This window comes from Schistocerca americana, chromosome 2 (genome assembly GCF_021461395.2).
Source record: "Schistocerca americana isolate TAMUIC-IGC-003095 chromosome 2, iqSchAmer2.1, whole genome shotgun sequence".
Lineage (NCBI taxonomy): Eukaryota > Metazoa > Arthropoda > Insecta > Orthoptera > Acrididae > Schistocerca > Schistocerca americana.
Genome location: NC_060120.1, coordinates 809,411,422 through 809,439,196, shown reverse-complemented (window position 1 = coordinate 809,439,196; position 27,775 = coordinate 809,411,422). Strand labels below are relative to the sequence as shown.

At 45.3% G+C, this 27,775-nt stretch overlaps 1 protein-coding gene across 1 annotated transcript in view; it reads right to left on the bottom strand.

Annotated features, from left to right (window-relative positions):
* The window catches only part of LOC124594453 (protein gooseberry-neuro-like), a gene marked incomplete at its 5' end in the record, with an annotated part of 291,184 nt that extends 275,510 nt beyond the window's left edge, over positions 1 to 15,674 (bottom strand). The window contains one exon of the mRNA XM_047132829.1: positions 15,351 to 15,674. Within this exon, the coding sequence (XP_046988785.1) occupies positions 15,351 to 15,674 (324 nt within the window). The remainder of the gene's footprint in view (positions 1 to 15,350) is intronic.
* Positions 15,675 to 27,775: the final 12,101 nt, after the last annotated feature.

The following is a 27,775-nucleotide window of genomic DNA, read 5'->3' as shown; positions in this document are numbered from 1 at the left end:
ATATCCAGGAAAACAATACCAATCGCCGTTTTTTGGTTTTTTTTTTTAGGTTACCATTTTCGACGATACAGTACGTCATCTTCAGGCCTATACAGTGTAGGTTATAACGGAGCAATAAGTATATATTAAAATACAGAGCGTATTGTCTAAAAGATACAAGTGTTGCATATTAATTTACGTAATTAAAATATATACAGTGAAGGTTATAACAGAGCAATAAGTACATATTAAAATACAGAGCGTATTGTCTAAACTGGTAGCCTAAAAATAAAACCTAAATAACGGCGATTGGTATTGTTTTACTGGAAGTAGTAGAAACTCTCGCCGTGTGCGGGCGAGCATTATCTTGCTGACATGTAAGCTCAGGATGGCTTGCCACGAAGGGCAACAAAACGGAGCGTAGAATATAGTCGAAGTACTGCTGTACTGAAAGGGTGCCGCGGGTGGCAATCAAAGGGGTCTTGCTGTGGAAACGAATATCACCCTAAACCATTACTCGTGGTTGTCGGTCTGTACGGCGGGTGAGTGTCAGGTCACCACTGTCTGAGGCGTCTCCAGACACGCCTTCGGCCTGGAACCTCACCGACTGAAGTAAAATTGTGTTCAGTGATGAGTCCCGCTTTGATCTGGGTCCCGGTTATCAACGAAGACGTGTCTGGAGAAGCCATGGACAGCTCTCGGATTTCAATTTGCTTCTCACGCGTCATTCGGCCCTGACAACCAGGAATGGTGGTTTGGGGTGATATTTCGCGTCAAAGCAGAGCTTCTATGATTGTCAGCTGCGACACCCTTACAGCACAGCGCCTCGTCGACGATATTCGACGCCCCGTTTTGTTGTCCTTCGTCGCAAACCATCCTGGTCTTTTCAAACAAATTCCGGGCTTGCAGGCGGTCATCGTTCAATACTTCGCACGATATTTCAACTGGGCACCTGCCAGTCATCTTCAGGTGAACCGTCGCAGACTGGCGAAAACGTCCTCCGTTCCGCAATATATAGCGTACTGTAACTATTCTGCGCATGCGTCGAAAACTTGATGAGTGAACCATAAGTGAACCACACTGCCCGCTGGCAGCGCCCTCGCTAGCGGAATAACAGAACTCAGTCGCCCTCTGCGTTGCTGTTTGCCGCGGCCGTCGACGCACTCAGTCGTCTTCGATTAGAGCAAATCGTGAAGAAGATGGGATTCCATGCACTGTCCAGCTGGTAGCCGCTGTCACGGTTTAACAGATTTTCCGCCAGTCGTATTTCTACGGATTCTTTAATAATAGAGTCCCAGAAAGACACTGGGACTGGACAAAATCATTGTTTTCTCGTATTCCATTGAATGTCCAGTAGAAATACAATGTTCAACAATAGCGGACTTGCTTGGCTGCAAAAGGCGGGTGTAACGTTGATGTTCAGTGCAGTGTTCTTTCACGGTGCGTGTGGTTTGACCTATGTAAGCCATACTACATTGGCACGGTATCTTGTAAATTCCGGCCTTTCGTAGTAACAGATTGTCCTTAACTGATCCCACAAGGTCCCCAATCTTCGATGGTGGGCGGAAAACCACTTTTACCTGAAATTTTCGGAGTATTCTTGAAATACCGTGCGAAGTATTGAATGACGACCGGCTGCAAGCCCGAAATTTGTTTGAATAGTCAATTCGCCGGGAAAATATTAAAATTGACATCCTGGTCTTACCTTCCAGCAAGGTCTTACCTTTCGTCCGCAAGCGGCGAGAGTTTCTACAGCTTGTCTTCGTGCTTGCAAAACACTGCCTTGGCCAGCAACGTCTCTCCTCTTTGAGAACATTTGGAGCATTGTGGGCAGCTCGGGATTTTGACAGTGTAAAGCGCCAGTTGGGCAGAATTTGTCACGAATCCCACAGGAGGACATCCAACAACTTTATCAATGCCAAGCCGAATATCGGCTTACATAAGAGCCAGAGATGGACCACCGCGTTTTTGGCTCGCTCAGTTTGGGAAGCTCTTTCTCCTGCGCATTTTTTCTGTAACTGGAATCTTTTGTTTGTCTGTACATGTATATCACATCTACCGCTTTCGGTCTCACTCGGATAGTTCCTTCCTGTTGCTTCGTTTTTCTTATTATTTTGTCTTAGAGTGCAATAAAGAGCTTACTTTTTTCCATCTGTCTCTTTCTCATTTGACTGTCCCTTATATGGTTACATAGGCCACGGCTGAATTGCTGAGTGTGCATGTAGATCTAGATATAGAAAACCAACTAGCCCAAGGCTATTAAATAAAGACCATTGCCTACAGAGGAAGGTGTGGTCGCTGTAGCAGCGCTGAGAGCCGACACTCGCCGCTACAGGGACTCGGGCGCACAGTCACGCGACGACAGAGTGAGCCCGTGTACGTGCCGGCCGTCCACTGCATTCAGTGGGCATGTATTTTATATGGATCCGCATACGACCCTGAAATGCATTTGCAATTACGGTTGGCATCAAAGATCTAATTTATATTTAACAAATGTTCCACGACTCTCCACCGGACGCATACTTTGGCGAATATGTCTGGAGTTACTGCATTCACTGCCGTTGCCATGTAGAGCGGAGTCTTAGTTAACCCGAAGTTGTTGAAACGGCAGGCACATAGACAGTCTTTCACGAAAAAAGTCACATATCTTGAGACCAGACAACTTTGGAGGTCAGTGGAGCAATGTGAGACCCGTACGCTCCTTATTGCCAATTCACGTCGAGACAGCTCATTATTAAAACTGTTCTTACATTTTGAGCACTTTCTCGTAGTCGTGGAAAAACCCATATACGGGTACGTGACTCCTACAGCCGTCCTCTACTTTACCAGTAAACGGCGCAATATAAATGAAGTTTTGCATGGTCTCTCGCGTACTTGAGAACAGTGTATGGTCACTGTGTCCCCCGTATTCTCTTGCTGTGGTGGTCTACTTTTCTACTCAACTAGAACGTAATGTTATGACTCAACACTCGGAGATACTGGGGTAGAGTAAGGAGAGCGCCTAGAAACTGTTGTAGAATTTTAGAACATGTTTTTTGCTCGAGTATCATGTCGTTTTTGGAAACCCAGAATCTACTATGTAGGAATCAACATGGATTCCGGAAACAGCGATCGTGTGAGACCCAACTCGCTTTATTTGTTCATGAGACCCAGAAAATATTAGATACAGGCTCCCAGGTAGATGCTATTTTTCTTGACTTCCGGAAGGCGTTCGATACAGTTCCGCACTGTCGCCTGATAAACAAAGTAAGAGCCTACAGAATATCAGACCAGCTGTGTGGCTGGACTGAAGAGTTTTTAGCAAACAGAAGACAGCATGTTGTTCTCAATGGAGAGACGTCTACAGACGTTGAAGTAACCTCTGGCGTGCCACAGGGGAGTGTTATGGGACCATTGCTTTTCACAATATATATAAATGACCTAGTAGATAGTGTCGGAAGTTCCATGCGGGTTTTCGCGGATGATGCTGTAGTATACAGAGGAGTTGCAGCATTAGAAAATTGTAGCGAAATGCAGGAAGATCTGCAGCGGATAGGCACTTGGTGCAGGGAGTGGCAACTGACCCTTAACATAGACAAATGTAATGTATTGCGAATACATAGAAAGAAGGATCCTTTATTGTATGATTATATGATAGCGGAACAAACACTGGTAGAAGTTACTCCTGTAAAATATCTGGGAGTATGCGTGCGGAACGATTTGAAGTGGAAATTAATTGTTGGTAAGGCGGGTACCAGGTTGAGATTCATTGGGAGAGTCCTTAGAAAATGTAGTCCATCAACAAAGGAGGTGGCTTACAAAACACTCGTTCGACCTATACTTGAGTATTGCTCATCAGTGTGGGATCCGTACCAGGTCGGATTGACAGAGGAGATAGAGAAGATCCAAAGAAGAGCGGCGCGTTTCGTCACAGGGTTATTTGGTAAGCGTTATAGCGTTATGGAGATGTTCAGCAAACTCAAGTGGCAGACTCTGCAAGAGAGGCGCTCTGCATCGCTGTGTAGCTTGCTCGCCAGGTTTCGAGAGGGTGCGTTTCTGGATGAGGTATCGAATATATTGCTTCCCCCTACTTATACCTCCCGAGGAGATCACGAATGTAAAATTAGAGAGATTAGAGCGCGCACGGAGGCTTTCAGGCAGTCGTTCTTCCCGCGAACCATACGCGACTGGAACAGGAAAGGGAGGTAATGACAGGGGCACGTAAAGTGCCCTCCGCCACACACCGTTGGGTGGCTTGCGGAGTATAAATGTAGATGTAGATGTAGATGTAGAGATCGCAGGCTTGAACACCGGGCGCCCGACGGAAATTTTCAGCCTACCTTTAAGCTCAATGACGTGACAAGTCGCCAGGAGTAACATATGGTTTGGATTCCATTTTAAAGGCCAGGTTCCCTTTCCTGGAACAGACTGAGGACATGCAAGTCGTCGAAGTGGTGTCCAATTGAAAGAATTGCCCTCGGCTATTGAGTCCAGCAATGTTATTATTATTACTTGACACTAAACGTGAAAGTAAGTTATTACCTTCCAGCTCAACGTCCACAACGAATTTACAAAACGCTACACGTTGTTTGTGACTATCATGAAGGTTTTGCATAAATTGAATCCTACATGAAAAATGTTTGATCAAGCGAACTTTCCGGAACTGAGGATCATATCAATGGAATAAAAATCCACTTCTGTTGTAAGTAATTTGTCTTTTTCGTTGCACGGACTTGTTTCGGAAGCTTAAAGCTCTGTCGTCAGGTGCCATCAACTGTGAACAGTAGGAGGAGGAGGAACTAGCTTAAAAGAACTACGTCTAAGGTAGAAAATGACAGTGAGCATTTATTTTTAACATTTATGTTCATGTGTATATTAAATTTATTTGTTTTTTTTCTATCATTTTATCTCTTATCTCGCTTGTGAGCCACATACATTCTAACGGAGTGAGCAGGCAGTCCTGTTTTCATTACATTTTTGGCGATATCCTATGCTTCCCCATCTCACTGTTTCCTACGTCAGTCGCTTGCTGACAGGCTGCGTTATTCAGTTCCTCCACGGTTGTCAAAGGGGGTTCCCTGCATGAACACCCTTACTTATTTACCATACTTTTCATTTTTTGTTCGGAGTCCTCTCTCTACTTTAGGGTCTTCGTTTCACTCGCATGCGTTGCCTGGCGATGGTTTGATCCCCCGCGTTTGACTAGCCCTATCACCACACATTCATGTACACTCCTGGAAATTGAAATAGAACACCGTGAATTCATTGTCCCAGGAAGGGGAAACTTTATTGACACATTCCTGGGGTCAGATACATCACATGATCACACTGACAGAACCACAGGCACATAGACACAGGCAACAGAGCATGCACAATGTCGGCACTAGTACAGTGTATATCCACCTTTCGCAGCAATGCAGGCTGCTATTCTCCCGTGGAGACGATCGTAGAGATGCTGGATGTAGTCCTGTGGAACGGCTTGCCATGCCATTTCCACCTGGCGCCTCAGTTGGACCAGCGTTCGTGCTGGACGTGCAGACCGCGTGAGACGACGCTTCATCCAGTCCCAAACATGCTCAATGGGGGACAGATCCGGAGATCTTGCTGGCCAGGGTAGTTGACTTACACCTTCTAGAGCACGTTGGGTGGCACGGGATACATGCGGACATGCATTGTCCTGTTGGAACAGCAAGTTCCCTTGCCGGTCTAGGAATGGTAGAACGATGGGTTCGATGACGGTTTGGATGTGCCGTGCACTATTCAGTGTCCCCTCGACGATCACCAGTGGTGTACGGCCAGTGTAGGAGATCGCTCCCCACACCATGATGCCGGGTGTTGGCCCTGTGTGCCTCGGTCGTATGCAGTCCTGATTGTGGCGCTCACCTGCACGGCGCCAAATACGCATACGACCATCATTGGCACCAAGGCAGAAGCGACTCTCTTCGCTGAAGACGACACGTCTCCATTCGTCCCTCCATTCACGCCTGTCGCGACACCACTGGAGGCGGGCTGCACGATGTTGGGGCGTGAGCGGAAGACGGCCTAACGGTGTGCGGGACCGTAGCCCAGCTTCAAGGAGACGGTTGCGAATGGTCCTCGCCGATACCCCAGGAGCAACAGTGTCCCTAATTTGCTGGGAAGTGGCGGTGCGGTCCCCTACGGCACTGCGTAGGATCCTACGGTGTTGGCGTGCATCCGTGCGTCGCTGCGGTCCGGTCCCAGGTCGACGGGCACGTGCACCTTCCGCCGACCACTGGCGACAACATCGATGTACTGTGGAGACCTCACGCCCCACGTGTTGAGCAATTCGGCGGTACGTCCACCCGGCCTCCCGCATGCCCACTATACGCCCTCGCTCAAAGTCCGTCAACTGCACATACGGTTCACGTCGACGCTGTCGTGGCATGCTACCAGTGTTAAAGACTGCGATGGAGCTCCGTATGCCACGGCAAACTGGCTGACACTGACGGCGGCGGTGCACAAATGTTGCGCAGCTAGCGCCATTCGACGGTCAACACCGCGGTTCCTGGTGTGTCCGCTGTGCCGTGCGTGTGATCATTGCTTGTACAGCCCTCTCGCAGTGTCCGGAGCAAGTATGGTGGGTCTGACACACCGGTGTCAATGTGTTCTTTTTTCCATTTCCAGGAGTGTATTTTAATTAGGTGAATATTGTCGCTTTCCATGCCTGTACCTTGGTTTTTTGAAAGTTATCCTTAGCTGTTCTAATTTAGATCTTCCTCCTCTTGTTCATTGTGGTTGCCACCGGATGATGGAGCTTTACACTTCCGAAACTGGTCGTGTAATTGAAAAGACAAAATAGCGAAATTTTATTCAATTAATAGAATCCAGTACGGTTTGAGACATAAACGTCGCCACTAAAGACGCTAGAGAGACCATAAGGAATGGCTGTCTCCGCTGGTAGGACGAGGACGTCTTGCGAATCAGATGCGAAACTTTTTTGGACACGTTCTACATGCACGAAGAGGAGTCCTGTGCAACTCCTCTTAGACAAATAACGATTGTCTTGAAGCAGTTTATGCCATCGTCGAACGGTTTGAACTGAAATGCAATACTCTCGACGAAAATCGCGCCCCACAGTTGAGCTGCAGCTGTTGAAACGGAAAACACAAAAAGCCTTTTCTTGATTTGTTGGCCATGACAGAAATCTGACGCGCGATTTCAAAACATGTTTTGTATACATAAATGATCTGACGGCTGATTAAGCAGCTGTCTTCGACTGTTTGCTGGTGATGGTGTTGTGTATGTGGGAAGGTGTCGTCGTTGAGTGACTGTAGGAGCATACAACATGGCTTAGACAAAATTTCCAGTTGGTGTGACGTATGCCAGCTAACTCTAAATATAGAAAATGTCCGTTAGATTACAGAATTAGTAGTGTGCTGCTTGACACAGTCTCGTCGATTAAATATCGAGCAGTAAAGTCGCAAAGCGCTATGAAATAGAACGTGCATGACAGGTTGGCAGCAGTAAAGGTGGCTTCTCTTCTTTGCTTTATTGGGAGAAGTTTGGGAAAGCGTAGCTCATATACTCTCATGCTCATAAATTAAGGATAATTGCAGAATGTGGTGCCACACAACGTGGCAGTACACAAAACTGGCGCTAATAGCGTAGGCACGTAGGGAACACACACGACACAGATCTGTAAGTTCACGGTATTGGTGATAAGTTGAGAAAACCGTCCCAAAACACATGTGCTACAAAACGCCACTCTTTCCTGCGCATGTACCCCGACATCAATATGGGATATGATCACTATGCACACGTACACAGGCCGCACAATGGGTTGGCATACTATGGATCAGATGGTCAAGCAGCTGCTGGAGCATAGCCTCCCATTCTTGCACCAGTGCCTGTCGGAGCTCCTGAAGGGCCGTAGGGGTTCGAAGACGTGCAGCGATACCTCGACCGAGAGCATTGAAAGGTGGCTACACTGAGCCACTGCGCCAGAGATTGCGCCAAAGAGTAATATTAAGCCGCCTCCACAGTGCTTGGAGAGAGCTCGTGGTAGTCAGTGCCTGTTAAGAACTCGTAGAAGTCAGTGCTTGTCGAGAGCTCGTGGAAGTCAGTGCTTGGAGAGAGCTCGTAGTAGTCAGTGCCTGTCGAGGTCTCGTGGTAGTCAGTGCCTGTTAAGAACTCGTAGAAGTCAGTGCTTGTCGAGAGCTCGTGGAAGTCAGTGCTTGGAGAGAGCTCGTAGTAGTCAGTGCCTGTCGAGGTCTCGTGGTAGTCAGTGCCTGTTAAGAACTCGTAGAAGTCAGTGCTTGTCGAGAGCTCGTGGAAGTCAGTGCTTGGAGAGAGCTCGTAGTAGTCAGTGCCTGTCGAGGTCTCGTGGTAGTCTGTGCTGAGATGTTGTAGCAGAGAGTGTTTGTTGAGATGTGCTATTAGGCAGTGCTTGCTGAGATGTGATATCGGAGAGTTCTGGTTGAGATATAATGTAAGGATTAGAATGATTTTCATCAATATAAATGAGGTAATTAACTCCGTTTGTTTTTATTTCAGTATCCTAAATAATGCGTCATTACAGGTTCAGTCAACAAAGCATCTGGCATGTGTTCTTGTATTAGAGTTTAATTCTGCTTTCCTTACGCAATTATAGTATTTCTAATTTTCTTTTATCACGTCAGTATAATTGGTATTTAAAAATTCTTGTCAGATGTACGTTGAGTCACACTCCCACATACAGAACAGTTATACTTGTGCTTTGGTTTAGTAGGTTTTATAGTTGCTGGGGACTTAATTAATTAACTGTGTTTACGAAAATTTTCCTTCATTGTTGTTGTTATTCTATGCAGTCAGATTGCGTAATAATACTAGTCAGGGCCAACCGTTTACGAAACAGCGTAATCGGACATACAGCTACTACAAAACTAAAATTATTTGCATTATATATTTAATTCTGCCCCCATGCAGCATCCCAGACGTGCTCGATGGGATTTAGGTCTGGATAACAGGCAGGCCACTCCATTCGTCTCATATCTTCTGTTTCAGGGTACTCTTCCACGATGGCAGCTCGGTGGGACCCTCCATCAGGAGGAAGGTGGGACCCACTGCACCCCTGAAAAGGCGGACATACTGGTACAAAATGACGTCCCGATATACATGACCTGTTACAGTTCCTCTGTCAAAGATATGCAGGGGTGTACGTGCACCAATCATAATCCCACTCCACACCATCAAATCACGACCTCCATACAGGTCCTTTCAAGGACATTAAGGGGTTGGTATCTAGTTCCGGGTTCACGTCAGATGAAAACCAGGCGAGAATCACTGTTCAGACTATACCTAGACTCGTCCGTGAACATAACCTGGGACCACTGTTCCAATGCCCATTTACTGTGTTCTTGACACCAGGCTTTACGGGCTCTCCTGTGACCAGGGGTCAGTGGAATGCATCTTGCAGGTCTCCGGGCGAATAAAACATGTCTGTTCAGTCGTCTGTAGACTGTGTGTCTGGAGACAACTGTTCCAGTGGCTGCGGTAAGGTCCCGAGCAAGGCTACCTGCAGTACTCCGTGGCCGTCTGCGGGCACTGATGATGAGATATCGGTCTTCTTGTGGTGTTGTACACTGTGGACGTCCCGCGTACTGTAGCGCCTGAGCACGTTTCCTGCCTGCTGGAATAGTTGCCATAATCTTGAGATCAAACTTTGTGGCACACGGAGGGCCCGTGCTACGACCTGTTGTTTTTGACCAGCCTCCAGTCGCCCTAGTATTCTACCCCTCATAACGTCAATATGTGTTCTTTGAGCCATTTTCAACACACAGTCACCATTAGCACGCTTGAAAACGTCTGCACACTTACTCGCTGCACCGTACTCTGACATGCACCAACATACCTCTGTGTATGTGGACTGCTGCCAGCGCCACCATGCGACGACCACAGGTTAAATGCACCGCATGGTCATACTCCGAGGTGATTTAAACCCGAAAACTGCCCACCAGAGCGTTGTTTCACCACTTATCAGCATTATCTTTAATTTATGAGCATGAGTGTATAAAGGAGACGGCACACTTCTAGAACACTAGTGCGACCCATTCTTGAGACCGAGTATTTGGGATTCCTACCAGGTCGGATTGAGCGACGACATCGAACTAATTAGAGGAGTGCTTCTAGGTTTGTTACCGGTAGGTTCGATCAGCACTCAAGTATTGGGTAGATGCTTTGTGAACTCAAATGGAAATCTCTAGAGGGCAGACGACGTTCTTTTCGCGGTGCTATTGAGGAAATTTAGAGAACTGGCACTAGAAATTGAAGAGACGCCATCTGGGATGGAGAGTGTGTACCGGAACATGCTTCGTGTCCTTGCCGCATCGCGCCGTTGTTATAATAATGCCTCAGTATTGTTCTGTACGTACAATATGCTGGGTTCTTTTTTGTTTTGGGATAATGTAAACACGTACTCTTTAAGTGTTAATACAAACAAATGTATTCAAGTGATAAATGGATCTTTCGTTATATTTTCTCTCTAATTGTTACCTAAAACTGTTCTGCGTCATGCCTAATTCATTTCCTAAAGCGGAAGTGCATGAGTTACTCAAACATTTGAATTGAAACCGTTGTAGAAGAGAAACGGTAAGTTGCTGAAGATGGGTTCCTATCCAAAATTTATGTACTGACTCCCCTCTGCAAGTCTTAGCAGTTCGTAACGCGAATTTCCAAACATCCTGTATAGTCTAGTCAAATCGGAAGACTCTTTTTGAAATACCCTGTATATGATTAAAAATAGTGCGCGACAATCATCGGCCCAGGTCGCGTGTCACTTAGAGACTCAGCCACAGTGTCTATTTTGTTGGGTTGGCGGGTAAAAAGGTATCGCCTGAAAAGCTCAGAAGGATAGGGCGGGAGGAGGGAGCAGCTATTCAGTCGTCAGTGTGGTATTTAATCCGCAGCGGCAGGCGGCGGCCGCGCTGTGAAACCTTTTTAGAGTATTATGATTGGCAGCGAGCGTACAATGGCCTTTCGTCACTTAGCGGTGATTGCTTTTCAGCCTCGGGCACGAGCCGGGAACTCTGGGAATGCGGCGGGCCCGTCCCGCGTCCCCCTTCCCCTCACCACAGAACTGCCGCCTACACACAATGCCGCCGCGGCGGAGGCGGCGTCGAGTGGAACCTAATAACGCAGGCTGTGCTGCGCCGCCCGGGGGCGTGCTGCACCGGTGCCTGTACCCGCGAATCTGCACTCCGTGCGTGAGCGTGCCGTATAGTTAACACTACACCAAGTTGCAAGTAAGATTGATTCCTTTTTCTTTTTTTTAAAAAAAAATGGCAAATTTCACTTAGTTCTGTTGCAGTGGGTACGTTTATCTATAACATCAAACGTCATAATTTGAGGAGGAAGGTATAAGAAAACTGGGTTGGTCGTCCTATTTTCAAAAGTGCACTGCTATTCGGAACGTAAGTTACGACCGGTCGCGAAATGAAAAACGCAGTAAAAATCCGATGAAGCTTTGCACAAACGGGTTGGGCAGTTTCTTGTATGCCCATTGAAAGAGTCACGTCGCTCACCATACTTACGAGACCACAGTGAAAGTTTAAAGACACGCAAGAAAGGGTATATGGGTAGCTGCAGAGAGATTTCGCCTGATTTCGTGCAACCCCACATAACGTAACTGTCACGCAGTTCCTTCTTTATGACAGTTCTCGGCCGCATCCTCTAGGAACAACGAGGACGCTCCAGTAGAATTGTCGATGGGCCATGTTTGATCAGGCACCACACAGCCCGGACATGGCTGCCTCTGATTTTTATCTCTGCTCAGATGAACTGGTGGCTATGAAGACAACAGTTTGCCACAGGGCTTCAGCCCAGCGTAAAAACTGTTGGAACACGTAGCCTTCTGTGACGAGGGTATTGGGAAATTAGTACAACTATGCGACAGATACCTAAGTCGTAGCAGCGGTTGTGTAGAGAAGAAGCTGGAAGGTATAGCTAACAGTTGAAAATTTAAAAAAAAAAATCATTTTCACTGTAGTCCGCATTTCGCTATCGATCGGACCTTACTTTCCGAGTAGCCCTCGTAGAACTGACCGTTTACACCTGAACTAGTTTTGTTTGAATACGTTGGTCAAAACAGATGTGATCCCAAATCCAAAATGGATAAAAATAATCTATTGTTGTACTGAGAAGTCATAGGACTTCGAAAAAAATTCTCCAGATGACAAAAGAAGTGAAGCACACAGAAGATATAATGGGGAACAAACACATATGGTTGGCAATAGGTAAGGCAAATGATCGATTTCGGTTTAGTGGGAGAATTTTAGGAAAGTGTAGCTCATCCGTAAAGGAAACCGCATATAGAGCGTTATTGCAACCATTATTTGAGAAGATTTAGAGAACGGATATTTGTGATTTATTACAGAAACATTCTACTACAGCCGACGTACATTTTGCGTAAGAACCGCGAAGATGAGTTAGGGCTCGTATGGACCAATATAGAAATCGTTTTTCCCTCGCTTCATTTACGAGTGAAAAAGTAAGAAGAGTGACCAGTAGTGGTATAAGATACCCCCTGCCATGCACTGTGTGGTGGTTTGTAGAGCATGCATATGTACGTAAGACATTGTCGGATGTTAATGCAAGCATGTCCGAAAGAACAGATACCATCTCCACATACAGAAATGAAATGAGCGTATGGCATTATTGTCCGGGAGACCCCATCTGGGGAAGCTCTGCCGCCGAGTGCAAGTCTTATTTCAGTCGACGCCACATTGGGTGACTTGCGTGCCGGTGCTGAGGATGAAATGATGATGACGACAACACAACACCCAGTCCACGAGTGGAGAAAATCCCCAACCCAGCCAGGAATCGAACCAGGGCCCGTTGCACGGGAGGCAAACACGTAACCACTCAGCTAAGCAGGCGGACATCCTTGACATTGACGAATTATGTAGGTGTAACGATCAACAAGTAATTTTTTGTGTATTTCTTATACAATTTGTTTTAAGTACCATCAAGTAGATTTCGACCCACTGCAGGCTCGCAATGACACATAGGAATATTATATTCTGGACCATGTGCAGCTCCACACTATAGCCATCATGATATACCACCTCATGGTATCTATGGCATGTTCGTTCTGATAAGGTGCATTTTACAGGTACACACACACACACACACACACACACACACACACACACACACACACACACACACAATATTTAGCTGCACTAGGTTTCACACTCATTCGCAGTAAATAAACTTACCCACATTCAGCGTTTACTTACTGTGAATGAGTGTGAAGCCAATTGCAGCTAAATACTGTGTATGAGCTTTTAGCTGCAAAGATCCAGAATATAACGTTCCTGTAATCCTTCTATCTGATAATTAGAGCGCAGTGGCTCAAAACTAGTTAACGGTACAGAAAATATATCGTATCAGAGATTCGCAAAAAGCTACTGGTTGTTTACTACACCCACACAAATCGCAGTCGATGTAACAATCGTACAGCTGGTTTGATGCTGGTTCCATTTCTGTTGTATGTGAGCTACCCTCTTCATTTCAGCATAACTGCTCAACCTCTTCCATCAACGAAATACTTTTCAAGCATCTACGCCTGAGCCAGTGAGTCTTTCTTTGCACCATACATTAAGCTAAAGTTTCCAGCAATGATACATATCGTAATGTGAGCCCTACCACTTTTTCTCTTCGTTACATTATCTTCTTTATTGGACACTTGCCTTTTCCCCATGGCTTCGCCTGCATGTGCGTTTGACACATATATTGAGCACACCACCTCCTTCCCCTCTCTGTATCTATCTCTTCTTCCCACTGCCTAGACACCACATCCTCCCAACACTCTCTATCTCATCCTCCCCACTCTCTCTTTCTCTTCATCCTCTCCTCCCCCTCTCTCTATCCATTTCCTTTTCCCTTTGCTCTTCCCATCCCTTTGTCTATCCATCTCAACCTGTTCCCAGCCCTGCTCATTGGCACATGCACTTCCTGCAGTATAGTTCAATACAGTGGGCCGATACTAGGCCCACAACACACCTGTCCTGCAGGGCAGGCTACACACAAGGTACTTGAAATTCATTTATGTGTCCCTGGCATACAAGCTGCCAAGCAAAGTGGATTGACAAAGCAGCCCGATACTACTCCACTACAACATGCCTGTCATGCAGAACAGTCTACATACATGCTGTGGCCCAAAAAACTGTTTCATGTCCCTGAGAAGTAGGCTGCCCTGCAAAGTAGATTGATTTAGCAGGCTAGTAATGTCTCCACACAATATACCTGTCACTCAAGGTTGCCTAGACGTTAGGGGCTGCAAAAAACACGTTTTCCCCCGTATCTCTGGCAATATTGGCTCTAAGAAGTTAGAAACTCCACATTTTTTTTGCTGATACACGTGAGGCCAGTTGTTTCTGTGCCAAATTTGGTTGAAATCGGTATGTTGGTCTAGGAGAAGATCCCAGTCATACACAGTGCTTTATGTATATAACAGATTTGTTCTTATTAACTCATTTGCAAGGTGTCTTCATTTGTTGTTCAATCAATGTGTTTGAGACTACACTGGATGTAACCAAACAATTTGTCGGTGTACATGATGACATAGGAGAAGATCCCAGTCATACACTGTGTTTTATGTATATAACAGATTTGTTCTTATTAACTCATTTGCAAGGTGTCTTCATTTGTTGTTCAATCAATGTGTTTGAGACTACACTGGATGTAACCAAACAATTTGTCAGTGTACATGATGACATAGCCTTCTTGGTGTTATTCTGTAGTTGTTGGCACCTGTTTTAGGTATGTTTGTTCTCCCTGGCGCCATTTCGCCACCTCAGTCTAGGGGAGGAAAAACTGGAGCACCATCTATCAATGAATCACACAAACACTGCTTTGGGAGTCGTTCTGAGCTTATCTGTTTGTGTATTCTGTTTTTCCGATGGTGATGGGGAATTAACACAACAGTCGCCTTAAAGCCACACCTAGGTTTCTCAGTGTACAGGCTGAATAATTACGTTGATGTCTGGATCTGGCTCACTTTTCTGTCTGTCTCCTCTTATTACGCTATATGAGTGAGACTCCTGCAGTCTTTATTAGGATTCAACATCTCTTCGAAACTGAACGAGTACTTTTATCGCAATCAGAATTGCTGATCCAGAAATACGATTTTAATAATGGAGAGAATGTGGTAAGTAAGTGACAATGTGTCACTATTGGAATGATCTCACTCCCATTACATTCTTCGCTCTTTTTTCGAAACCAAGGTACGTCTTTAATGACCTAATAATTGATGGAACATTAAATCCTAATCTTCGTTCCTTGTTTCAAAACCACATATAACATTCTGGCATTAGCATTTTGCTGTAAATGTCAGCAACTGACTGATAGAGAGTCACATGCGTCCTTATTCCTCAGTGACAGGTGGCCCTTACCTTTATGAGGCGGTCGCGGATCTCCCAACTGAAAATACCCGGGTTCGCCTTCTTGTACTCTTCAATGCGCGCCTCGATCTCCGGCGTGGCGACGCGCGGCTTGGAGCCGCCGATGACGCCGGGCCGTATGGAGCCGGTCTCCTGGTAGCGGTTGAGGATCTTGGAGACGCAGCCGTGCGACACGCGCAGCTGGCGGGAGATGACGCACGGCCGCACGCCGGCCGCCGCCATCTCGACGATTTTCAGCCGGATGTGGTTGGGCAGCGGCCGCCCGTTGATGAACACCCCACCCAGCTGGTTCACCCGACCCTGACCTGAGGGGAAAAGTAATTATTTCCGCTTAGTTAACAGCAAGAGCTCTCATCAAAATAGAGGGAGATGAAATCATGGAACCTCTTAGTGCAGTGGCGAAGACAGTAGATTCATCGTCAGGAGTTATGGTACGATTTCCTAATCCAACTCACACTGCCACTGGGTATGGTCTCAGAAAAACTACCCTCTTCCTGGGGTATGGACCCTCCACAGAGGAGCACGCTCTGCCACAGGCTGACGAAGTCGTATCTTGCGGTCAATGCCCATGGAGCCCGCGTGGTGGTGGTGTCACCTTACTGACCACTTAGCCACGGTATTCAGACACTGACCATCGCGTCGGTACTGTACCCCATAGAAAGCTGCAGATCGCAGTTGGCTAGACCTAGCGACCGGATACCTCTAAGCTAATCTCCACCAAAAAGCGAAAAAATGCCTCAGAAACGACGCTCTCAAATTTCTATGGAAACAAATGTAACTTATTAGCTTCAATTAAACCTCGCCAAGCGGGTCACTAGCCGGTAACTTGTCGCACTGCTTTAATGCCTCTTCCTGCACTAGTGTGCACACTCATTGATCTGCAGCGCTCGCTTAGAAAATCGGAAAGTGCCTGAGGTGAATTCGACAGCCGCACCCGGGACCTTGTTTTTACTGTTTTTACATACTTGCAGGCTTTGCAAATACGCGAGGTTTAATTGATGCTAATAAGTTACATTTGTTTCCATAGAAATTTGAGAGCGTCGTTTCTGAGGCACTTCTTCGCTGTTTGGTGGAGATTAGCTAGAACAGGGTTTTCCTAACTATGTTTCGCGGAAGAGTGCTGTTCCGCGGGAAGTGAGTAAGTGGTCCGCGAAAAACTATTAATAACATGCCAGTTTTTTCGACGTTTTCACGATTGCTTTCAATTTTATCATGATTTCTGAGTTATTAGTTTTGATTTGAATTCGAATTAATAACTGAACAAAACAAGTTTTTCTCATGTTTTAAAATTTTATTTCCCTTCAAAATAGACAAGGTGTTCTATCAAAGTATCCGGATTCTCAAAGTGTTCAGTCAGGGGAAAAGTTTGTGAACCCCTGAGATAGAAGCTTGACGGGCGAAATACAGTCTTTCAGTATTGTCCAGCGACAATACGGACACAAATTGCAGCCACCGTGGCCATAAAATGTTTGCGGAAACACATTGCCGGGCAAGAAGTGTTTAGATGAGACATACTGTGGCCGCGAAAAGGGCGAAGAGAGATAGTGGAAGTGAGTGTGGCTCTTCTGTGTTTGCATTCCACAAGGACGAAAGGTATCAAGAAGAGGAGAAAGTCGGGATTCTTGGACCTGTTCTTTCTTATGCAAGAGAGCTGCTTCCGAAACTAACTGCTGAACTGGTGCTGGATAAATATCTTTTCCTAAATAAAAATAATTCAAAAGCCAAGATCGCTTAACTACTGTTTACTGGATAACCGGTTTCAACACACTAAAGGTGCCATCATCGGATCTGTGAAGATATAATATGAGAGGTTTGAGGGAGGGCTTACATGAGTAACACTATATACATTACTATTAGTACAGTAGCACATACCTGAATGTAGATTAAAATTTATACACCATTTGGATATAACGATACATGAGGCAGACCAGCTGATATAAAATAATTGTCACAAAAAATGAAAAGCAACTGCTCTTGTGGTTATTCTTTTCCATAAGGTACGTAAAACCGCAGCCACAGGATAAAACTATTTGGTACATGACCGCTGCTCGACTAACAAATGTCAGCATCACACTGCCCTATTCCGCGCAGGTATACCTGCTGCGGTTCTAGTGGTTCACAACCGGCCTCCAGATAACGATGTCCAAGCAGTGCACACACAGTCCTGAATACTGAAACACGATGTATACTTTTAATATATAATTTAAACACGATGTATACTTTTAATACGTAGTTTAAAAACATTTCGTCTGAAAATTGGGAAGACCAGTGCAAATATGAAAGACTGCGTACAAGTCAAAACCAGATTAGAAGTCACGCTCTTCGATTTTTGGCTAGTTGTCATTCATACAGAAGTTTTATGCACCCCTTTAAAATGCACTTCTCATCCACATTCCACCTGGTAAAAGTCGTTAGTAGCGCTTTGGTGGAAGGAGGCAAGGAATTCATTAAAGTAGTTTGTAATAACAATCAAATGTTTATGTTAATATTCTGTTGTGGTTCAACTCTACATTAGCCCACGAAGAAAATTATTCAGATAACAATGTCATGGAAGCGAATATCACCACATTCATATAACTTGCACGATGTAAGTAGCGCATGGCATGGATGTTAACTGGAGAGAGGAATGTTGTGTGTTCCATATACACTGAAGAGCTAAAGAAACTGGTACACCTGCCTCATACCCTGTAGGGACCTCGCGAGCACGCAGAAGTGCCGCAACACGACGTGGGATGGACACAAGTAAAGTCTGAAGTAGTGTCGGAGGGAATTGGCACCGTGAGTCCTGCAGGGCTGTTCATAAATCCGTAAGAGTACGAGAGGGTGGAGATCTCTTCTGAACAACACGCTCAAAGGCATCCCGGATATGCTCAATAATGTTCATGTCTGGGGAGTTTGGTAGCTAGAGGAAGTGTTTAAACTCAGAAGTGTTCCTGAAGCCACTCTGCAGCAATTCTGGAAGCATTGTTCTGCTGGATTTGCTCTAGTTCGTCGGAATGCACAATGGATATGAATGGATGCAGGTGACAAGACAGGATGCTTACGTAAGTGTCACCTGTCAGAGTGGTATCTAGACATATCAGGGGTCCCATGTCACTCCATGTGCACACGCCCCACACCATTACAGAGCCCCCACCAGCTTGAATAGTCCCCAGCTGACATGCAGGGTCCATGGATTCATGAGATTGTCTCCGTAGCCGTACGCGTCCATACGCTCGACACAATTTGAAACGAGACCCGTCCGGCCAGGCAACATGTTTCCAGTCATAAATAGTCCAATGTCGGTGTTGACGGGCCCAGGCGAGGCGTAAAGCTTTGTGTCATGCAGTCATCAACGGTACATGAGTAGACCTTCGACTCCGAAAGCCCATATGGATGATGTTTCGTTGAATTGTTCACACGCTGACACTTGTTGATGGCCCAGCACTGAAATCTGCAGCAATTTGCGGAAGAGTTGCACTTCTGTAACGTTGAACGATTCTCTTCAGTCTCGTTGGTCTCGTCCTCGAAGGATCTTTCTCCGGCCGTAGCGATGTCGGAGATTTGATGTTTCACCGGATTCGTGATATTCACGGCACACTCGTGAAATGGTCGTACGGGAAAATCCCCACTTCACCGCTACCTCGGAGATGCTGTGTCCCATCGCTCTTGTGCCGACTATAACACCACGTTCAGACTCGCTGTAATCTTGATAACCTGCCATTGTAGCAGCAGTAACCGATCTAACAACTGCACCAGGCACCTGTATGAAGTAGGCGTTGCCGACCACAGAGCCATATTCTGCCTGTTTACATATCTCTGTATTTGAGTACGCATCCATTTACCAGTTTCGTTGGCCCTTCAGTGTATAATTAGCATTTGGAGTAGCATATGAAGGCAATGATGAGAGCACATCGTGATGCAACTAACATATTTACGACCAATGTAAATACTGTTTGCGAATCATGAGTGTATGTGTTTCTGAGTGATTCAATATGTATCGGAGGCTGGTTGAGATGGCACAAATAAAAGAAAAAATCACTCATGAGGCGCATGTTTAACACCTGTTACAGCATTCGTGTTTTGAAGCTTAGTACGCACTGTTGAGACTCATTGCCACAATTCTTTGTCGTGGACTCTTTATGGCAGATTTCTTTTCCGCGCCACGCAAAATATCGTGTCCGCGGCTAGGTTTCATTCAAGGAAAGCATAAAGCTGGAAGTTGAGTGATCTCCAGCGCTGCTGAAAGAACATGCTGCACGTAAACGAAGCAATGTTACTGAAGTATTTGTCAGGAAACGTTTTACTTGAACCATAAAAAATAAAATGCCACATATTGCGATTCGCATGTTTCTTCGCGAAGCAAGTGTTCTCAAACGAATGCAGGGAATGAATTAATTAAAAATATTTGATATCACATGATGAGGTAGTTATCTTTTCGTTATTGTTCATATTTATTGGCATACTTAGAAGATGAGTCACTCATTGTCCGTTCGTTGTTCGGAAGATCTGCAGTGAATTAAGAGTGTGAATCGTGATTGCTAATGTGAGGGAAACAGAAATAGGCTGCCTGAATTCGTCGTCATATTTCGAAATGCGTCGTCAGTGGACATACTTTTACCAGTCGTCTGCATAATTAGAAAGTGTCCAAACAAGTAACATTTTTCGACACACGGCGCAGAGGATCGTGTTCACATCTGTGTTTGACCATGGAAAGCAGAAAGCTGAACGTTGAGTCATATGCTGCGATGCTGTAAAACTTCCTTTATACAAAAGAAGCAAAATTACATCCCATGCTGCGTTTTAGATTATTCACAAAGAATTAAAAACTACAGATTTTAGATTCATATGTTGTTTTCGCTAAGCACTTGTTATGAAACGATTACAGTCACCTTGATCTCACTTAGGCGACTTGCTTGTCCCAAACCAGTTACCCAGCCAGGTAAAGGGAAGTTACAGGGTAACGTGGAATCCGAGCCACATTTCGTAAGAAGAATCTCCACATGTTGAATGGCAGAGTGAAAAAAAGTGAGTCAGGTGGTTTTCGATCCTACAATCTTTTTTTTTCTAGCAAAACATTTTAATGCTAGACCGGCACGCCAGATGCAAACTGGGTTACGTTCCGCGCTGGCTCAGGCAACTACTTCTCTCTAGCATTATGGCGGCTGGTCGCTAGGTAGAAATGGCATCGCTTTCACAACTAAACTTTAATTCATCGTCACTGAGAGAACCTGTACGAAATATGTATAGATTATAAACAAAAGCTTCCTCGTGAATCAGTGTATCTATAAGTGAAAACTGGATCAAAACTCCTACAGAAGTTCCTGAAGATAGCCTGCATATAGAGAAACACGAGAAAGGGCGACTTCAGTTTATATATGTAGAGAATATTATTTTCTTTTTACATCATTGACTCCCTACGTATGAGAACCCTGCGGGCTGTTGTAGAATTTCGTTCTTTTCAGTCTAATATCGCAGTGGGCTAAGAATGGGACTGTGTAATTCCCATTTTGGAAAGGAGACGTCAGTCAAACAAGACGCAAGACAGTCGCAATTAGGGAGTTGTATGGCCCATAGAGTCATCTACTGCCAATCTGGGAGAATACACATCACTTTGCATCATATTTACTTTCTTGGCTTAATATGAGACTACCTGTAGCGTTGTCTGTTGTACGAAATGTTCCAGCAATAAATACTCCATACCTTCTCATTCACATCCACGGATGTCCTGCTACTGAACTGCTCGGACTCTGCGCGTTCATAATTCGGCCGTTTTCAGGGCGATTTTCACGACGAATCACGTGGCTCACACTGTAGCACTGAAGAATGGTAATTAGATAAACGACGCATTCCTGCATCGGATCCTGCCAAGGTCTCCTTTTTTTAGTTTTATTTATTTATTTTTCGTTCGAATGCCTATATCGTTTAAATATATAATTCATCAATTATGTACTAAATCTTCTGCTTCTTTCGCTTGAGCCTTTGTCCCGCAGTTATCGCAAGGTCGGCATGGGTACAATCGGATTGGCCAACCCATTCAACCTTTGAAGGGGTGGTCGGATGCCCTTCCTGCCGCCACCCTGTACCCCTTGGGACGGAATCAATGTACCTCAGTTGTCTGCGTCTAGTGTAAATCATGAAATAGAGCGAATGTGTTTCAAATGTCTGCGAGTCGTGTAACTGAGGCGGGACGTGGGGACCAGCCCGGTATTCACCTAGTGGGATGTGGAAAACCGCCTAAAAACTACATCCAAGCTGGCCAGCACACCGGCCCTTGTCGTTAATCCGTCGGGCGGATTCGATCCGGGGCCAGCGCGCTTACCCGAGTCCAGAAAGCAGCGCATTAGCGCTCTCGGCTAACGTGGCGGGTCAGTTATATGCTAATTAACATATATATAGAATCATAATTTTTATTAAAATGCATGTCTCCTTGTTTCTAATTATATATTGCACTCAAAACTCCAGTTTTAATCCACAAAATGGCTCTGAGCACTATGGGACTTAATTTCTAAGGTCATCAGTCCCCTAGAACTTAGAACTACTTAAACCTAATACACATCCATGCCCGAGATAGGATTCGAACCTGCGATCGTAACGCTCGCGCGGTTCCAGACTGTAGCACGTAGAACCGCTCGGCCACTCCGGTCGGCAGTTTTAATTACAAATATAAATTCTTCACTATATGTATTTTGAAAATGATTGTTAATAAATTCGTAATTTTTTAGCTTAAGCAATTTTTATTAATAATCTTTTATAAACTGTCTAAGAATTTATGTTTGAAATGAAAACTGGAATTTTACATATGTATGTAAACAGAAAAAAAGAAGATACGCATTTTTCACAAAAATGATGATTACATATGTGTGCGATCTGTTCTGCTGCTTCCTGGTACCTAATACTCCTCGGTATGATCACGCTCCTCTGAGAACAAAACCAAACCACAGTTTTTGACAGAGGACAGCTTCCAAACTTCACAGACACTCTCCTGCGAACCTTGCAGAACTAGCACTCCTGGAAGAAAGAATATTACAGAGACATGGCTTAGTCACAGCCTGGAAGATGTTTCACTCTGCAGCGGAGTGTGCGCTGATATGAAACTTTCTGGCACATTAAAACTGTGTGACAGACGGAGACTCGATCTTGGGAACTTTGGGAGATAGGAGACGAGGTAATGGCAGAAGTGACGCTGTGAGCAGGGGGCGTGAGTCGCGTTTGGGTAGCTCAGACGGTAGAACACTTGCCCGCCAAGGGCAAAGGTCTCGAGTTTTATCTGCCAGGAAATTCATATCAGCGCATACTACGCTGCAGAGTGAAAATCTCATTCTGGATGCTTTAGAACACGTTTTCTGGATACTCTCTAGATCAGCTCATTCAGCAGACCAAACATCCCCCAGGCTGTGGCTACGGCATGTCTCCGCAATATCCTTTCTTCCAGGAGTGCTAGTTCTGCGAGTTTGGCAGGAGGGCTTCTGTGAAGTTTGGAAGGTAGGAGGCGAGATACTGGCAGAAGTGAAGCTATGATGACGGGGCGTTAGTCGTGCTTGGGTAGCTGACACGGTAGAGCACTTGCCCAAAGGCAAAGGTCTCGGTTCGGTACACAGTTTTAATCTGACAGGAAGTTTCGTATCAGCGCACACTCCGCTGTAGAGTGAAAATTCATTCAAGATTACAGCTGGCCTACAGAGGAGTGGGATTCAAACCTTTGTGAGCCAATTTGTTTGTAGGTGATTCCCCAAATTGCTTCAGACGAATTCCAGGATAATACGCCAAACAAGGTAACAGCTGATACATTTTCCCATCCTTGTATGGTGTCTCTAGTGATCTACAAAACATGTAACATTAATATTCATTTCTTCAAATGACTTATTTTAGTCGGATCATTGAAAAGGACAGGGCCATTTTTTGTGTCAGTAAGGGTAATATCACAAGTGCAGGTGTTTCACACTAGTGTCCAAAAAAAATTAATAGTAGCATACACAAAGGATCAGCCAAAGCAAAACAAGATCGACCAGGTGGTCCCAGAAGGAATCTCAAAAGAAAGAAAGAAAGAAAGAAAGAAAGCAGACAGCAACACTCACTAGGGCACTGGCAATACAAGTACAGAACATGCGTCACGTGGGAATTACACGTCAGTTCCCTGATAACCTACTGGGCATTATCACCTAAGAAATTTTTCTTCTCGTTGTTGCGCATATTTTCGAAGTAGTGGAGACTTGGGAAGCACTTGTAGCTACGTTTTCCCCCTCCTTCTTTATTCTCAATATTGAGCGATTGGAATACCTGACGGTTCCTCCATCCTTCTCAGGCATAATCTTTGATGAATTTTGTGCTTCCTCATTTTCTTCTTCGGACAAAAGTTTAATCGCATTACATAGAATAACACGTGTCTGTTTGTGAAGAACTTCCCCAGCAGTTACCGTGCCCGAAGACTACGATGTCATGCTATGCACTAAAGAGATAGCAACGGGAACGTTCGAAGTGCGCAGGTCGACGGGGTCCAGTCAACTGAGGGGGCCGCTCCTACGGAATCACGGGGTATAATCGCCCCGAGCTCACTTCGAGGGTACGTTTCTGCGCCGGTGCCCAGCGTCGCTCTACAGCACGTATCAATGCTGGAAAACAACATTTCGAGCACTTGATATGACAGGCATAAAGATATTATTCGTGTAACCTCACGTCCTGGCGACGGGACGGTGATTTGCGACCGCTACTAACTTATTACTAGTTGATCAAGTTCCACAAATATAATGTCGTTCAGGTTTTCTTTGAAAATTCTATCCAGTGCCACTGAAGAATTACTTTAAAAGAAACGGAGTCGGTATTATATTTCGGCAGCTGCAAGCATAAAACATTATTTGTATAAGTTAGAAAATTCCCCAAATTGTCGGATTAAAGTTAGTGTAAACCAGACCTCCGAATGTTCTGCAGGCATTTGGGGTGGCCTACCTTAGCTGCCTCACCTTACGTACAGGAGGGTGTTACCGTAAACCCAAGTGAGTGTATTTTACCTTATGAACTTTATACAGTTTCACTGAAAAGCTAACGACAGGCGGTGGCAGTTTGAAGTCAAGGAGAGAACAAGAGTAGGGTTTCTCCTTCTGTATCGAGCTCTTTAGAAATATTTAGAGCTTACAGTACTGGTTTACAGGCAGCAAATGTGAAATGGTGTAGGACCTATACTTTCCTATGCCCTATCGTTCGCAAGAATGCTTGTGTCTCCAGCCGTAATATTAGGAATTGTTACAGGCAAGACTGCTGTTTCTGTGCATTGTACGGAAGATGAGAAATTTTACCTAACCTCCAATTAAAACATGATACTACGCACTGAGCCGCGCGCGCTCTCGATATGTCATCCACAGCGCGATTCAGCCTCTTTGCCCCTAGGCTAAGCCACGGCCTGCTTAGCCTCCCACCTGGGACACACGTGCAGTCTGCCGCATCGACATTACTCTGCCCGCCCCAGATCACCTCGCTTTTACGAGACCATCCGAAAATCGGATTTTTGTACAAATATTAGCTCTACAACTTTGCTTCCGTCGTTTTGCAATAGACGGCGGTAGTGGAAAGTAGTGGTGCAAGGCGATCGACGTAAGTGTCATACAGTAAGCTTAGGCATTTGAGAACATAACGCCATCAAAATATCAGTCGATTTTTGATTGCTTCATAAAGTTATTCCCGACTGAATACGTCAATTTATGAGCCCAGTTCTCGTCATCTGCGGAAGGTTTTAATTTTCTGCTTTGATATGAAGAAATCTGCGGCTGAGGCTCATAAAAAGCTGGGTAAGACCTACGATGAGACGCCTGTTAGTGACAGAGCATCACAGAAAATGGTTTCTACGATTCAAGAATGGTCATTCTGACGTTGAAGACCGGCGTGGTTGTGAAAGACAGAAAGCTTTCGATGCTATTGCAACCGACGGGAACAATCACACGAGATCGTTATCGAAAGCAATTGATGTGTTTGAGCCGAGCACTGAAAGACAAACGGCCACACTGCAGCGATAGACATGAAAAAATGATTTTGCAGCATGACAGTGCACGACCCCATGTCGAAAATCCCGTCAAAACATACTTGGAAACGTTGAAATGGGAAGTTCTAACCCACCCGCCGTATTCTCCAGATATTCCTTCCTCTGACTGCCACCTTTCTGGATCTACGGCACACGATCTAGCTGACTAGCACTAGCGGTCATCTGAACAAGTGCAAAATTGGATCGGTTCATGGTTCCCCTCAAAAGATACCCAGTTTATACACTGCGGGATTCGTATACTGCCCTAAAGCTAGGAGAAAGCAGTGGCCAACGATGGACAATACTTTGAATTGTAAATTTTTTGTAAATTATTCAGAATAATGTCTCGAACTTCGTAAAGAAACGGCGGAAGCACAGTTGTAGACCTAGTAATTTTATGCCGAGGGTAACCGCAGCTGAAGTAATCCATTTTTCTGTAATAAACCTCTTTCACATATATATGAATTTTCTCAGAAACACGATCTGTTCCGTCGCTTCAAATAACATCTTCAGGTGGACATACATCATTAAAGCGTTCAAGCACTGATAGGGGAAGGAGGGTACTGTGTCATCCGAACGAGACACAGCCAGATCAAAAGCACCACAGGTGCAAAGATGCGAGCTGGTGCCACTGACGTAGAGATTCGCCACTTGCGCAAGTTCCACCAGCGCCACAAAATGGTTCAAATGGCTCTGAACACTATCGGACTTAACATCTATGGTCATCAGTCCCCCTAGAACTTAGAACTACTTAAACCTAACTAACCTAAGGACATCACACAACACCCAGCCATCACGAGGCAGAGAAAATCCCTGATCCCTCCGGGAATCGAACCCGGGAACCCGGGCGTGGGAAGCAAGAACTCTACCGCACGACAACGAGATGCGGGCACCAGCGCTGCCGTTGGCCCTTAGGATGAAGATGTCGAGCTCACCTCGGCCAACTGCCGGCCGAGTAAAGTCAACCAATGACCGGACGACCACGGAGAGAGGCCTACTCGGAAGACAGAAGACCAGTTCTCGCCCGCTTGGTTATGGATCATCGTCCAGGGCTGACTTACAAGGGAACATCCCCATCGCACCCCCCTCAGATTTAGTTATAAGTTGGCACAGTGGATAGGCCTTGAAAAACTGAACACAGATCAATCGAGAAAACAGGAAGAAGTTGTGTGGAACTATGAAAAAATAAGCAAAATATACAAACTGGGTCGTCCATGTCTAGGATAGGCAATATTAAGGGCGATGTCAGCCGGAGCGCCGTGGTCCCGTGGTTAGCGTGAACAGCTGCGGAATGAGAGGTCTTTAGTTCAAATCTGCCCTCGGCTGAAAATTATGCTTTCTTTATTTTCGCAAAGTTATGATCTGTCCGTTCGTTCATTAACGTCTCTGTTTACTGTAATAAGTTTAGTGTCTGCGTTTTGCGACAGCACCGCAAAACCGTGCGATTAGTTGACGAAAGGACGTGTCTCTCCAATGGGAACCGAAAATATTTGTTCGCAAGGTCATAGGTCAACCGATTCCTCCACAGGAAAACACGTCTGATATATTCTATACGACACTGGTGACAGCATGTGCGTCACATGACAGGAATATGTTGTCGACCCACCTAACTAGTACACTTGGCGAATGGGTAAAAAGATTCTTCTACTTTGCCCGATTTAGGTTTTCTTGTGGATGTAATAATCACTCCAAAAAAAGTGATGAAAACATAAGGGTTTGTCACATAAACTGAAAATAAAAAGTTAAAATTTTCGGTCGAGGGAAGGTTTGAACCAAAGACCTCTAGTTCCGCAGCTGTTCACGCTAACCACGGGCCCACGGCTCTCCGCGTCTCACACTACCCTTAATATTGCCTGTATTCCACGTGGACGACCCAGTTTGTATATTTTGCTTATTTTTTCATAGTTCCACACAACTTCTTCCTGTTTTCTCGATCGATCTGTGTTCAGTTTTTCAAGGCCTATCCACTGTGCCAACTTATAACTAAATCTGAGGGGGGTGCGATGGGGAGGTTCCCTTGCTAGACAAGGAACGTCGTCTAGCGAACTCTTATAAGTGAACAGACAGGTGTTGTAAATTGCATTTGCTATGTACTGTGAAGTTTACCTACTATTATTTGCACCTAGCATTGAGAGCTTTTTTGTGTTACATTACTTACACGCATTGTTGCATTCATTATTCGACAGGTCACAAAGGTACATAAACCTTTTTAACTCACTTGTGCGATTTTTTTACTAATTTGTTGGAGAGTGGCAGAACCATCGTTCTCCTATCATGTTACCTCACCCTGGGGCAAAGCTGCGTAATAGTGACAGGGAGAATTTGTCTTAGCGGTGTACTGCACCAGAAGCTACTCTGCTTCTCGGCCTACCGTAACAACAGTTGAAATTCGGCCTCCACAACAGTGGCGACGAGGATTTACAAA